A 16,008-nucleotide genomic window follows, 5' to 3' on the forward strand; every position below is an offset into this window, starting at 1 on the left:
ATATAGCTATGAAAAAGTCACATTCCCTTTTTAAAAATGGCCGATACTAAATTTTAACCCCATGATCCCTTTGATCATGGGGTTAAATTTAGCCAATGGTAGAGGAAGGCAATTTTTGAAATCCTGATGAACTGCAAATATTATTAGAATCAGCCATTTAGCCTGTGCGGTATGTGAGTAACCATCTCATCGCTGGAGCGCCTTACATTTTTACTGCAAAACTTATTTTTGCTGTAAAAGTGATTTTTTTTCTCCCTTTACTATCATTTCTTTGGGATTGTAAGGGGAAAGAATGGTGTGTGCTTCTGTGAGTGAATGTGTGGAAAGTATGGTGTGTGCTTCTGCGAGTGAATGGAGATATGAAATGCGTGTGAATGGTCAGTAATTAGGGTTGAAGCCTTAACGTGGCATTACTGCTCACGTAAGAAGTTAAATTATGGCACAAAAAGTACATATTTGCAAAAACTACACCCCTTGGCGCATCAAATGAGGGGCTGCATGTGTTTCTAGTACAAACCTGGAGTGCGCAAGACACAAATGAACATGTAGCTATGGTTAGAAAAAACATATTTTCTAGCCAAAGTGACATATTCCATCATTATTTGTGCACTCAACTTTTGTCCTAGAAACAGGGGCGGGCTGGGCCGGGGGGCAATTGCCCCCCAGGCCGCCCTAAATCCGGGCCGGTGGGCCGGACGGACGACCGGCAGACAGGCATTCAATGCGGCTGCGGCCGCAAAGTTAAAAACTAAGCGGCCGCGAGCAGGATTGAATGCGGCCGTCACGCGTAGCTGGCGGGGGAGGGAGGGGGGCGGTCCGCCCCGGCTGCCGCTCATCTGAGGGCTGCCACCATGCCGGCACGCCTCCAGAAACGGTGCGCGCGGCAACTGTGGCTGTGCGCCGGGACTTGATCCCGGCGCACAACACTGAAGCCACGCCCACCGTCTTCCGCGCTCAGTGCACAGGACAGGAAGAAGAAGAAGAAGTAGAAGTAGAAGAGGAAGAGTGGAGAGTGAAAGTGAGAGTGAAAGAAAGAAGAAAAGGTAGGAGAGAGTGGATTAGTAAGTGTGTGAGAGTGATGGGTGTTATGCTGAATGTAAGTGTGTGAGAGTGATGGGTGTTATGCTGAATGTAAGTGTGTGAGAGTGATGGGTGTTATGCTAAATGTAAGTGTGTGAGAGTGATGGGTGTTATGCTAAATGTAAGTGTGTGAGAGTGATGGGTGTTATGCTGAATGTAAGTGTGTGAGAGTGATGGGTGTTATGCTAAATGTACGTGTGTGAGAGTGATGGGTGTTACGCTGAATGTAAGTGTGTGAGAGTGATGGGTGTTATGCTGAATGTAAGTGTGTGAGAGTGATGGGTGTTATGCTAAATGTACGTGTGTGAGAGTGATGGGTGTTACGCTGAATGTAAGTGTGTGAGAGTGATGGGTGTTATGCTAAATGTAAGTGTGTGAGAGTGATGGGTGTTATGCTGAATGTAAGTGTGTGAGAGTGATGGGTGTTATGCTGAATGGTTGTGAATGAGGGTTTCAGATAGCATGGATGTGTAAGTGTTGGGGGATAGCTTGGCATAGGGAGTCCGTAATCACATTCCTTTCATGCCCAGATTCCAGCATGTAGTGGCTGCCTAGGCATGATAGGAGTGTGATTGCTGTTGGTCCAACTTCGGTGTGTTAACACTTTTATTGGACAGAATAATTCAATAACAGTATTAATATATATATATATATATATATATATATATATATATATATATAATTGCAAACAGCAATCACACTCCTATCATGCTAAGTCAGCCAGCACATGCTAGAACCTGGACATGATAGGATTGTGATTGTTGTTATATATATGTGTATATATATATATATATATATGTGTGTGTGTGTGTTAATATTATTGTTGCTTTTTTTGTCTAATTATTTTTTTGTCTAAGTATTTTAAAGGTTTTTTTTGTTTTTTTTTTTCAATTTTGGCCAAGTGAATGCTGAATTTTTAGTTTCAGTCCAGAATTTTCATTTCGGTGCATCCCTACTATATACTATGCCAGTCACTAAAGTGGTAAGGCTACACCACATCAATGTTTGGCTTAGTATATAGTGATAGGGGTTGTCAGTGTCTGGCTCAATGTATAGGCACACATTGACGGTGGTACCGCATAATCCCTAAGTATGTAATGATAACAATTATGCTGTACCCCTGTCAATGTTTGCCTAACCATTGAAACTATGCAGTTTTAAAGTGTGTGTGTGTGGGGGGGGGCACATACAGGATCTGCCACAGGTGCCAAATACTCTAGGTACGCCCCTGCATCATGTGGCTGTCAGACCTAATGGCCATGCCTCAGCTCCTCTTCCCTCGTCTTAAAAGGGGTGTGATGAAGAGCTGAGGCATGCGGTGCCTGCACGCCGGCCACTTTAATTTCATTAGGCGCTGGTGGAGTGACTGCCGCACGACGGCCGCTTTCAATGTCGCTCGCAGCCGCTTTGATGGTGCAATGGGCCAGTTGACTAGACTTGCCCCCCAGGCCTTAGGCTGCCAGCCCTCCCCTGCCTAGAAATAGATGCAGCCCCTCATTTGAAGCTCCAAGGTGTGTAGTTTCTTGAAATGTGTACTTTATGTACCCTAATTTAACTTCCCAGATGTCTAGACCACTTTAACTTCAGATATGGCATATTGGAGAATGTAAGTGTGTGAGAGTGATGGGTGTTATGCTAAACCACTTTAACTTCAGATATGGCATTTTGGAGAATCTTGTTAAAAAATTGTCTTAAAACATTTAGGGGCGATGCCTGCATTTAGACAGCTCTAGACAGCTGGAAAGTTAAATTATGGTACATAAAGTATATATTTTCAGAAACTACACCCCTTGGCGCATCAAATAAGGGGCTGCATGTATTCGTAGCACAAGACTGGAGTGCGCAAGACATAAATGAACTTGTCGCTTTTAATTTCATTTTTTTTTTTATTTTTAGAAGTGTGATATTCACTTATTTGTTGTGCACATCAGATTTGTGATACAAATACAACTAAGACCTCATTTGCTGCAGCTGGGGGTGTAGTGTCTAAAAATATATAGTTTTGTTGGCATATTTTAACATCCCGGACAGCTAGAGCTGTTTAATTGACGGCAGCCATGCATTAAATTTAAAGATGTCTTTTTTGATAGTCTAATAAATTTAACTTTTAGCTATAAAATATTAGAAAAACACAGTCTACTGTTCTCAATTTCTGTTTATTTTAGACCGGTTACCTACTACAAATATTTAGCAACACAGCTTTTGATATTAGAGTTTAGAAAAATAACATTACGAACTAGTTTTTATTGAGTCGGAAGTGAAAAATTACACTTTTTTCCCATTTTTGGCTTTATTTTGCAAACCTAATGAGAGATACACATATAAAAATTGTATATTTGGAATCTGCTGGGTGTGCTGAAAAAAACAATATATGGTTTGTATAGTTTATTCCCAAGAAATTTACTTCTAAACGCGTTTAAACGTGAGATGCACCAAAATGCAGAAAACCAGCTTAGCACCAGGGTGTGAAATGGCTTAGCAGCCAAGGGGTTTAAATCTCCAATAATTAACATGTTACCCAGCTGTTTTTCCTCATCAGTATAAACTTTAGGTGGTTTATAAGATATCCCAACCAGTAGTTGATTTCCTTTTTTTGTGCCCCAAGCTGATATCTACCCATAAAGCTTCCACATTTTCCCCGTCATATTCTACTTGCTTAATATTTGACTTTAGCTCATTGTTGACATGCAAGCATACCTCACCTCACCTTCCCTGCTTTTTCTATCCTTCCTAAATAATGTGTAACCATTTAAGTTAACTGCCCAGTCATGCTTCTCATCCCACCATGTTTCCGTTATGCCTATTATGTCATATTGCTTAGCGTATGCTATTGCCTCTAGCTCCCCTATTTTGTTATTTATGCTCCTTGCATTAGTAAGCATATATTTAATATCATGAGTCTCTTGTATTTTATGTGAATAACTCTGTTCTGATCTTGCCCCTCCCGCATCTCCACCCCTTGTTCTGATCTAAAGACCCACTCCTTTCCGCACTAACTTTATTTTCTAGATTTCTGTATCCCCCTACTACTAGTTTAAAATCTCTCCAACCGTTTAGCCATCCTGTCCCCCAGCACAGCAGACCCTCTTCTGTTTAGGTGCAATCCATCACGGCTATAAAGATTTTATCCAAGCGCAAAATCAGCCCAGTGCTCTAAAAAGCTAAAACCCTCCTTCCTGCACCATGACTTTAGTCACACATAACCTGCCTTTCAACTGTTGTGCATGGCACAGGTAATATTTCTGAGAATACTTCCTTTGAGGTACTTTCCTTCAGTTTACTTCCTAATTCCCTGAAATCATTCTTTAGGACCTTCCATTTTCCACTGACTGTCATTGGTACCATTATGGACCATGATAGCCGGGTCTTCCCCAGCCCCTCCCAAAATTCCATCCACTCTGTCAGCATCAAGCCAGACCCGAGCATCAAAGAGACAGCAAACTGTCTGGTTGAGGCCATCAGAGCGGTAGATTACCCTATCTACTCTCTTAATTATAGAGTCCCCTACCACCACAACCTGTCTGGCCTTTCTTACACTCTCAACTCCACCTGTACTACAGGGGTAGTTCCCGCAGCTGTAAAAAGGAACAGGTTCCTCCAGTACAGCTACCCCTGAGTTCTTCGTGCATACCATAGGTTTTCTAGCATTCTGATTAAAGATTCCTATGATAAGCACGTCCCTTGGTGCTATATAATGGTAGTAAAAATGTGAAACAGGTTAAACGTGATCAAGTTGCTAATTATCCTATGTAAAACTAACAAATCTGATTGGTGGATTCTTACTAATAGGAGGGCTTTACAAATGCTCTAAAAAATACCCCTCGTCTTACCCCTCGTCTCAAATAGAGGTCTGACTATAAGACTAAGATCCAGATCCCCCAAAGCGCTGCAGGGTACCTGGATCCTCCTGTCTTATTCCCCCCCATTCCACCCCCCCCCAAACCTACCGGTGCTTCTGACTCCATGGTGGGTAGTCGGGGCAGCGGGTAGACGTCTACGCGCTTCGCGTAGGCAACTTCCGCTGCAGCCGGAAGGAGGTGCAGGATGGGGTTGGTGCTGCAGTGCATCTTGATAGGTAGGTACAGACAGGCACACAACAGATTGAAAAGCAGGACTGGATGGTAGCAAGACAGGGGAACGGGCAGAGGGCGCGGGTGTCCGCTGCCATACAGTGTATGGTGGATGTTGACGCGCCGGGGAGGGGCCAGACATGGCCCCTGATGCCCATCTCGGTGTTGTTGAATGCCTCAACATCGAGGCATTACAGCAACACCGTTTGGGTGCAGAAAGTGAACGTAGAACCTGTTTGAAGTCATGACAGTGACGTGCACAGACCGTCAACTGTCATCAAGGGGTTAAAAGTCTCCACTTATATTGGACAATTTAGCCAAGCTATGTAAGAGGTACATACATTGCACGTGAGCCCCCACAAAGGTGACAGTATGAAATATACTTAATGATAAACACGCATAAGGGGTACAATTTAATAATCATGCTAAAGAAAGATTTATGTAAATGGTTAATGACTCCCATCTGCTATGGTAACAGAGGGTGTACTGATCTTTTAAGGATACATAATGCCTTCCCACACACTGCAAATCTACCTTTTTATTTAGGATGTTGCTTGCTATTCGGCAAAGCATCAGTAACCCATCCTCCTGTGAAGTCCAGGCCACTCGCAGACGGGTCATTCTTTGCAGTGCGCTTTGATCTGCTTCATCGTGGTAGCGATTCTTTCTGGCTTTTTCTTGTTCACAGGTTTCACCTTAAATTTGGAATGCATGGTATTACTTAATAGATGATGAAAGCATTGCTGACCACAAGTATATAGTTTGTGGGCTACAAAACCTAAAGTATATTGGGTACACTAAATCTAAACATCAAGAAATAAATTTTTGTGAGTTAGCAAAAAACAATGCAGTCTTGGATGCTAAGAATAATTGAGCCACTAAATTATATATGAACAAAATGTATATGTTTCTTACATACATAACCAACTTTGATTATATTAGGAAGAGGGATTTTAAATTATACTGTTCTCAGTATATTCAAGTCTTGTTCCTTTTCTGAAATGGGTTTAAACAAAACATTTTATAATTTAGACTCTTTCAATGTCTGGGATTTATAAAAATATGTTAAATGTTTTTTTTCAATTCACCGTTTATTGCAGGGAAAACATGACATAACACAAAATCACAGTAAAAGCATTATACAGTCAGAGTATATATTGGACATGAGGGATAGGAGGAGACGAGACCTCCTTCACACAAGCGTAATATCTCCGACATATACAAACATGTTCCATAGAAAGTCAGCAGACATATGTGCCACAGTATAGTCGCATTCGATAAACAGTGAGTAGATGCGGATTGTTGCTAGTGACATCAACAAGGAAAGTACCTAGAGTATACAGAAAATCGAAGGATAGTACAGAGGCCCAGACAAGGCACCATGCGTCTCTGTGCTCCAGGTAAGGCGGAGACGGAAGCAACCCACGAATAAACCTAACAAAACGCGGAAGGCAAGAACATACGAAACGAAATAAAAGAAAATAAAATAAAACTAGATGTATTGGACTGACATCGGAAAACCTACATAGTCAGGAGAGGCAAGCATTAGCTCAAGGCCCGAGAGAGACAGGGCTATCGGCTAGGGAGGAGACATAAGCACGCCAGGGATACCACAAGAGCTCGACCGGAATTATTAATCTCCAAGGACAACAGCTGGCTCCAAACACAATGGGATTCCTCTTGAGTAAACCAGTTTCAAGGAATTACACTAGGGGCAAAACATGAGATACAGTCTCCTACAACAAAAGGACTGCAGGAGATAGTATCTGGGCTGGAGACAAGCATGTGTTTCTCCTACAACAAAAGGATTGCAGGAGAAAATATCAACATTCCAGAGACCCACCCTGAATTTGCCCTGAGGACCATCAACTTCACTGTGGGGGTAATCTAACTTCTTGGACAAGAGGGATCTCTACAGGCAGCTGGGGCAGGTACAAGATTGTGCCTTCCTAAGGATGACTGGACAAAATCTCAGAAGATGATTGGCTGGGACAGTTTGGGCATGGTGGCTATTGTTGTGTGAGCAACAAAGAGAAGAGAGAGAAACAAAGAGAAAGAAAGAAGGATAACATCAAGGTGACAGGGACACCCCATCCTTACATACACAGATAGAGTAACTAGCATAGCGTAGTTAGAGGCATAGAGTCTTGTATTTCACTTCTCTGTATTATATATATGTATTTGTTATCTAAATAAACCCATAGTCTTAAGCCACTGGTGTAAATGGAGTTTCATACGACGAGGAATCTGTAGTAGTTAGGAAAGGAAATCCAGACGGGTGAAGGTTATATAAAGGTGCTTTTCTACAGTAGGTACAGTGGGTTGGTATCTACTCATATTCCCCCTGGTACAGGTTACCATATTTCCAAAATATTAGAGACTGTGGAGCCGATATTGTTTGGGATTGGTCCTGTACTTTGCCAACACAGATCATGTTTTGCAAATGTTTTTCCGTGTCTCCCCATTTTTTTAGCTACCCCCAGAAGTATATTATCTCATCACTTGCTGAGGGGATTATCTCTGGCAGATATGCAACCAGGGAGTGACAGCCATTGTTTCAGATTAATGTCAGGCACCCCACCATGGTGCATCCCCAGTTCCACCACTACAGACATTTACCCCGGCTACACCATCCATTTCCCTGGAACTGATTTTGGCCAGTAATAGATAGTGGAGGTTGAGACCCCATTGTATTTTAACCCCTTCCGTACCGGGACGTACCTGGTACTTCCTGGTCACACAACACCATCAGACCGGGACGTACCAGGTACGTCATCCCCCCAAAATGCCCCCACATTGCCACAATCATGGTGATCGCTGGGGTGCTGCTGTCTGCCCGGGTGTCTGGGAAGACCAGCACAGCCACCCAGAGCCCGCCCCTAAACCTTTGATCCCTCCCACGGAGTGATTCTGTAAGCTGAAAACGCGATTGCAGGAAAACCAGTAATCGCGTTTTCAGCTGCCACAGGCAGCTTCAGGGAAGGGGGTTGTGTGTTGATTGGGTCACAACATCCCCCTGCTGCCTGATCGCTCCTCGATTGCGGCATTTTAGGGGTTAATACCTGCTTTGTTGGGGGCTCTGCTGCTGGTGGTCAGACCAGCAACAGCAAAAACGAGCCCCCACAGGCCCTTTGATCAATCCTGTAGGCATGAAAGCCTACAGGAGTGATCAAAGAGACTCCTCCCTGCAATTGCTGGCCAGAGGCAGCTTCAGGGACAGGGGAGAGGGTTCTTCGGTCTCCACATGAGTGTGGAGACCAGCCCCAACCCACCCCTGCTGCCTGATCGCTCCATGAGAGCGACAGTGCAGCGTTAACTCCTTCAATACACATCGTGGCATAACTAGAAACCTCAGGGCCCCGGTGCGAGAATCTGTTAAGGGCCCCCCCAACCCATCTATCCCCTTTCTCACTATCTCCCCTCTCCCTCCCTACCCCCCCTTCTCACGATCTACCCTCTGCCTCCCTACCCCCTTCTCACGATCTACCCTCCCTACCCCCCTTCTCACGATCTACCCTCTCCCTCCCTACCCCCCCTTCTCACGATCTACCCTCTCCCTCCCTACCCCCCCTTCTCACGATCTACCCTCTCCCTCCCTACCCCCCCTTCTCACGATCTACCCTCTCCCTCCCTACCCCCCTTCTCACGATCTACCCTCTCCCTCCCTACCCCCCTCTCACGATCTACCCACTCCCTCCCTACCCCCGCTTTTCACGATCTACCCTCTCCCTCCCTACCCCCTTCTCACGATCTACCCTCTCCCTCCCTACCCCCCCTTCTCACGATCTACCCTCTCCCTCCCTACCCCCTTCTCACAATCTACCCTCTCCCTCCCTACCCCCCTTCTCACGATCTACCCACTCCCTCCCTACCCCCCCTTTGTAGGTCACTTACCGTCAACTCCTGTGTTGGGAGCGTGAGGCGTTTGTCTCGGGTGCCGGCGCTTCACTGCTGAGAAGCGCCGGCACCCGAGACAAACGCCTCACGCTCCCAACACTGCACTCTGGGCAGCGCTGAGGCAGGCGACGGCGGCAGCAGCGGCGGGGAGCAGAGGCATCCTGGATTTCTGTCAGTCAGGGGGGCCCAAGAGTTGCCGAGCGGTCGTTTTCAGCAACCGCTCGGCACCCCTTGGGCCCCCCTGACTGGCAGAACTCCAGGGCCCGGACGCATTCGCGACCCCGGTAGTTCCGCCACTGCTTGTGGGGACTAAATATCAGTCAATGCTGTGCTCCAATGGAGCATCAGCATTGAAAGAATAAAAAAAAAAATTATATATAAAAAAAAGTCCAGGGTTCTTCTAGGTCAAATGCTGTGAGTTTAGTAAGTGGGCTGATGATGATCAGATCACTCCTGGTCAATAGGAGTGATCTGATCATTATGGCAGCCCCTGGATGACCCTACCCTAGAAAGAAAGAGGGGTCATCTAGGGTAATTATGGGAAAAAAAATATAATAAATAATAAAAAAAATACATAATTATTACCTGATCACTTGATTATTGATAGTCTACCCAATCAATGTCAGTGGCCTAAACTTGTCACTAACAAGCCTGAAAACTGTAAAAACTACCCTAGTTGAACACCTTGACTTGTGTACTGCTCATAAACATATACTTTTATGGGATAATTTACAGTGGGGGGGCTTCCACTAAACTTTTTGAAAACTAAAATGCGCATGTTCCAGTTTTGCCCTCATAGCTTCCTCAAAAAATGCATGAACCATGCATGTGAGGCCTTGTTGGAACCGGGGGATGTTGGTGAACACAATTTGGTGTTTGTTTCTGCAGTTGCACATATTCTATACAAAATATAATATGAAATCTAAAGCAACAAATGCAAAAAAAAAAAATATACATATATAAAGATACCTCAAAATTTGGCAGCAACTGGCGATAAAATCCCTGTTTGAAAAGTGTCAAAATGACCTTGACTTATCTACTATTTATAAACATATACTTTTGGGGGGATAATCAGTATCTGTGACAACTATATTTGCCCTATACTGGTCAAAATAGATGAAAATCCTGGCCATGTTGGGTGGTTTCCAAATCAGGACAAGTTAATGAATATATTTTGGATAATTTTTCCCATTGGTTCAATGTGTGTACAATTTGTATATATACAAAACTGTAAAAAAATGCGTTTTTCATCCCCCCCCCTTTTTCTAGTTTATTTCAAACAAAACAATGTACTACCCAGCTTAATATGGTTTCAAATGAAAGCCCTACTTGTGCTAAAAAAAACAATATATGATTTGTGTGGGTGCACTAATTGAGAAAGAGAGAAATTACAGTTGAAGAAAGACACAGCAAAAACACAAAAACGGCTCTGGTCCTTAGTATCAAAATCCCGGTCCTGAAGGGGTTAAATTATTCAGTCATCTGTTTTGGTGCTATTTTCTTTTTTTTTCTTCTGTGTGCTGCAGCTCAGTTAACCCCTTAACGTCCATTGCAGGGTCAGGCACGTCATGCAAAACGGTCACTTAACGACCTATGACGTGCCTGACACGTCATGAGACTTAACCAAGCTTAGAAAGTGATCAACGATCACTTTCTAAGCTTAAACTGTGTTGCTGTAATGCCTCGATGTCGAGGCATTCAGCAACACCAACATGTCTGGCCCCTCCCCTCCCCGGGGCGTCAATGTCCGTTTTAAAAGCGTTTAGGAGGCGTTTGGGGTGTTTGAAAGTGATGTATACTAGGAGCTGTAAATCCATACTTGAAGAGCAATTTTAGCGATAAAAAACACAAAGTTTGACAAAGACTGGTGGTAGAATTAGTGCATGGAAAGAGTTAAAATTCTAGCATTTGAAATACCTTGGGGTGTCTAGTTTTCAAAAATATATGATTTGATGGGGTAGATTGCATTGGCCAGCTTCAAATATACCCGAAATGGCACATGGGGGGAAGAATTACCAGATTTGGAAAAAATGGTTTTGAAATAGCAAAACGCTACTTGTACTTAATGCTCCATAACGTGCAGAAAAAAGCAAAAAAACATAAAAACATTGGGTATTTCTAAACTCAGGACAAATAGTAGAATATATTTAGTAAGTTTTCTCATTAGCTTTTTTGGATGAGTAAAAGATTTTTTGGTTAAAAGTCAGAAAATGTGTTTTTGTTTTACATTTTTCATCATATTTTATTTTTTTATAGAAAATTAGATAATATGATTAAAACAATGGTATCTGAAGAAAGCCCTTCTTGTCCTGAAAAAAAAACATAACTTGTGTGGGTTCACTTAATGAGTGAGGAGAAAATTACATCTAAACACGAACACCGCAAGTGTTAAAACAGCCTCAGTCCCAATGGTACAAAAGGTAAAACACAGCCTGGTCCTTAAGGGGCTAATTGAGGGGAGTGGTTACCTAGTTTCACCTGTGTGGGTTTCTCTATATAAAGGAAAAAAAATAAATAAATAAACACAATTTAAAGATATAAAATTCACCAAAATTGTGACACACAGTGTATAATCCACCAGAAATATAATTGAAAACAATACTTATATCCTCAATTCAGTGGAACTGGCATCCAACCGTTTTCAAATGAAGGCTTGTTGACATATGAAAATCAAAAACAAATAATAATCATAGTGCTTTCTATATTATATCAGTGAAAGACTTACCCCCCAGAATAATATTGCACTCACGTAAGGTTGAGCAAAACAGCTTGCTCAAACTAGACAAGCGTTGTGGGATTCCTCTCCCAAGTTGTATCTCCTCCGTTGTTTACGTCTGAACCGTTTTCTGATCCATACAAACAGCGAAATGCAGATGGGGAGACAGGATATGTATTGCAAAAAGATTTATTTGCAGCAATAAAGTGCAATGTGCTCTTGAATTAAAGTCTCAAAGTATCGGAGTCCTCTTTGTAGCTCCAACCGGCGAGAAACAGCTCCCGGGTATAACGTCAAACACCTAAACGCGTTTCGCCCTATCAGCAGGCTTCTTCAGTAGTGTGATGTTGCTCCAACTCCACCTCCCTTAAATAACTGATTCCATTCAAATTGTGTCTATTCCTGCAGCTCGTTAGGATGTATCACAGGTGTAGCCAAGTCCATATCACAGACTCTTAAGTGAAACAACAATTAGAAAGTAGTTTGTTCCAAAAAAGACACGGGAATCCGATATCAAGTACATCATATATAATATAAATATAAATATTAAAAACATAATCATATTAATTCATATATAATGATTTTACAAGACTGGTTTTAAAAGAGTTTAAATAAAATTTGTTCAAAGAGCATAGAGTTAAATCTAAAGTGCATATTAAATACCATCATACAGATAACAATTGTATAGCAGATAGAGTATTTCAGATTAATTTAAAGTATTATAAATATTTTAAATAATTTTAAATAATCTTAAAATGCACAAATAGATACCCATCATTATTGCCACCAATAAAAATATATAGAAAAGTAGATAAAAACATTTTATTAACATTTTAAAAAAATATATAAAAGTATATTAAATTAATTATGAAATAATTAGTTTTATTAAATATAACGCTAATATTAATATTTATGATGTTAAAAATCCTAAATCAACTTAAAAAATTAAACAAATCAAAATCCTGATTCAAATTTTTTTGGGCTAGGGTTTTAAGGTTATAGACCCATTGCATTTCTATCTGGCCTATTTTCTTCTCGTAATCACCCCCTCTCCAGTCCCTTCTAACTATTTGAATCCCCGTAAAGGTTAAGCATTTTGGATCACTACCATGGAACTCTCTAAAGTGTGACGGTACGGAGTGATCATCTTTTCCTGTTTTAATCGCCCTAACATGCTCGTCCAATCTCTTATGTAATGGACGAATAGTTCTTCCTATACATTGTAGATTGCAGGGGCACTGTAATAGATAGATGACTCCTTTTGTATGGCATGTTATCTTGTGTTTAATATCGTATTCTTTTCCAGTAATGTTAGATTTAAAACTACTGACTGCAGCATTGCTTCTAGTACCGGTACTTTTGCAGGTTGTACAGTGGCCACATCTAAAAAAGCCTTTTTTATCATTTAAAAAACGTTGATTGTCTTTGTTGTTTTTATTCTCTGCCCGTGTAACTAGATGTTAATTCGCAACCTAGATTGGGTGCACCTCTAAAGGTTACTTTAGGTTTTTCTGGGAGTAGTTGTCGTAAATCCTCATCTTTTAATAAAAGAGGCCAATGTCGTCTAATTATTCTTTTAAGGTCCTGATGACATTTGTCATAATTCAAGACTAGAGGTATATCCTCCCTATTGTTCGCCTGTCCTGTTCTTGGTTGCAATAGGTCCTTTTGTTCTATTTTGAATATCTCTTCCAGAGTTTTTTTCTAATAAATCGTTTGGGTAACCTTTTTGTAAAAAATCACTTTTTATTTTATTGGCCTGCTCTTGAAAGACTTCCTCATCTGTACAATTGCGTCTAACTCTTGTAAATTCTCCTTTTGGGATACCGGTTAACCAGGGACTGTAGTGTCCACTGTTGTATAACACATAACTATTAACATCCACTTTTTTAACCCCTTAATGACAATTGCCGGTCCTGGCACGGCACGGAAAAGCATGTGCTTTACGACAATTGACGTGCCAGGACAGGCACGTCTAAAAAGCGTTGCTGAATGCCTCGACCTCGTCCGGAGAGCGGTCACAGCCGCAGCTGCCGGCAATCTTCGCCATCAAGGAAGATGGCCGCCGTCCTGTAACAGGAACCACAAATTTTAAAAGGTCGCTAGATGGTCCAGACCATCTAGAGAACTTTGGCTCCACTTGCAGGTTGAATACAGGTACTGCATTCACCATGCAAGTCAATGGAGCCCAGCTTTCTAATCACAGTGTGATTAGTAAAAATAAATTAAAAAATAAAATAAAATTAATAATAATTAGAAAAAAATAGTAAAAAAACAGTAAAATGTAAAAATCATTTCCCACTGATGTCACTATCAGGGGAACCTCCAAGTTGAAAAAAAATGTTAAAATTTTTTTAAAAAAAAATAATAAAAAAAAAATATATATATAAAAAATATATTTTTGTGAGCAAGTCCTAAAATTAGCATATTAGCTTAAAACAATTCTCGCATGGAAAGAGTTAAAATACTGGCATATTAAATGCCCGTGGGGTGTCTACTTTTAAAAAATGTATGATTTGATAGGGTAAATTGAATGGGCCAGGTTCAACAACGTCCCAATTAACACGGGGGGAAGGATGGCCACACATCTAATTTCCAATTAGAAAAATGCACACGTACCAAATGTGGCCTTTTAGTTCCCCCAAAAAATGACACACCCATGCATGTGGGGTATCACTGCACTCAGGAGATGTTGCTGAACACATTATGGGGTGTCGTGTGACAGCGGCATATATCAGGAGCTGTAAATTCATACATAAAGTAGGTGTGTGTGGGAAAAATACACACACAAAAATATTACTGCAAACTTTGAAAAAATGCTGGTGGTAAAATGTGTGCATGCAAAGAGTTAAAATACCAGCATTTAAAATACCCTGTGGTGTCTAGTTTTGAAAAATATATGGTTTTGTTGGGCACACTGAAATGGCCCGGCTCAAAGATGTACCAAATAGGGCATGGGCAGTGGATCCCCAAATGCCAAAGTTCAACATTGAAAAATGCGCATGCCCCAAATGTGGCCCTTTTGCCCCCAAACAGCCAGGCAAAATCATTCATGTGGGGTATCGCTGCGCTCAGGAGATGTTGCTGAACACATATTGGGGTGTTTTGTGATAGTGACATAAACGAGAACATTTTAATTCATACCTGAAGTAAAATGTGTATGACAAAACAAATGCAAACAAATGACTACCATAAAGTTTGACAAAGACTGGTGGTAGATATGGTGCATGGAGTTATGGTGCATAGAGTTAAAATACTAGCATTTGGAATACCCTGGCCTGTCTAGTTTTCAAAAATATATGACTTGATGGGGTAAATTGCATTGGCCGGGTTCAAAGATGCCCGAAATGGCACAAGGGGGGAAGAATTACCAGATTTGGAAAAAATGGCTTTGAAATAGCAAAACGCTACCTGTACTTATTGCCCCATAATGGGTAGAAAAAAGCAAAAAAACATAAAAACATTGGGTATTTCTAAACTCAGGACAAATAGTAGAATCTATTTAGCAGGTTTTTTCATTACCTTTTATAGATGAGTAAAAGATTTTTCAACTAAAAGTTAGAAACAGTCATTTTTTTCTAAATTTTTCACCATATTTTATAATTTTTTTAATAGTAAATAATATGATACAATCAAAACAATGTCATCTAAAGAAATCCCTTCTTGTCCTGAAAAAAACAATATCTAATGTGTGTGGGTTCAGTAAACGGGAAAGAAAAAAATTACAGCTAAACACAAGCAGCGCAGAAATGTTAAAAAGGCCATTGTCACAAAGGGTACAAAAAGTAAAATCAGCCTTTGTCTCGAAGGGGTTAAAGTGCGTTTTAGTGTAGAGTTGTAGATTATGGATGTAGATTGAAAGGTCTAAAAAAGAGATTTCAGAGGCGCTATATTCGGTAGTAAGGTTAATCCCCCAATTGTTATTGTTGAGGTGAGTCAAAAATAAATTTAGGTCCTCAGTTGTCCCTGACCAGATAAAAAACATATCGTCTATGTAGCGGCGATAGGCAATCAGGTTTGTCTTCCAGTTGTCTTCCAAATGTGGTGAAATTTGCATTACTGGGGGCAAAGCGAGTGCCCATCGCCGACCCACGTTGTTGCAAAAATAAAACTTCTTCAAATATAAAATAATTGTTATGAAGTATCCATTTTATTGCTGAAATTATGAATTCTCCCTGAATTTTTGGAATAGACGTTTCCAAATTCAAGAAAAATTCCACTGCCTCACACCCTTTGTTATGGTCA

General features: G+C 41.2%; 1 protein-coding gene across 2 annotated transcripts in view; it reads right to left on the bottom strand.

The window, feature by feature from the left end:
* GTF3C1 (general transcription factor IIIC subunit 1) overlaps window positions 1-16,008 on the bottom strand; it is a 195,212-nt gene that overhangs the window by 86,320 nt on the left and 92,884 nt on the right. For both annotated transcript variants that reach the window (XM_053472098.1, XM_053472099.1), the window contains one exon: window positions 5,685-5,845. In XM_053472098.1, the coding sequence (XP_053328073.1) occupies window positions 5,685-5,845 (161 nt within the window). The remainder of the gene's footprint in view (window positions 1-5,684; window positions 5,846-16,008) is intronic.

The sequence above is a fragment of the Spea bombifrons genome, chromosome 7, assembly GCF_027358695.1.
Source record: "Spea bombifrons isolate aSpeBom1 chromosome 7, aSpeBom1.2.pri, whole genome shotgun sequence".
In the NCBI taxonomy this organism is placed as follows: Eukaryota; Metazoa; Chordata; class Amphibia; order Anura; family Pelobatidae; genus Spea; species Spea bombifrons.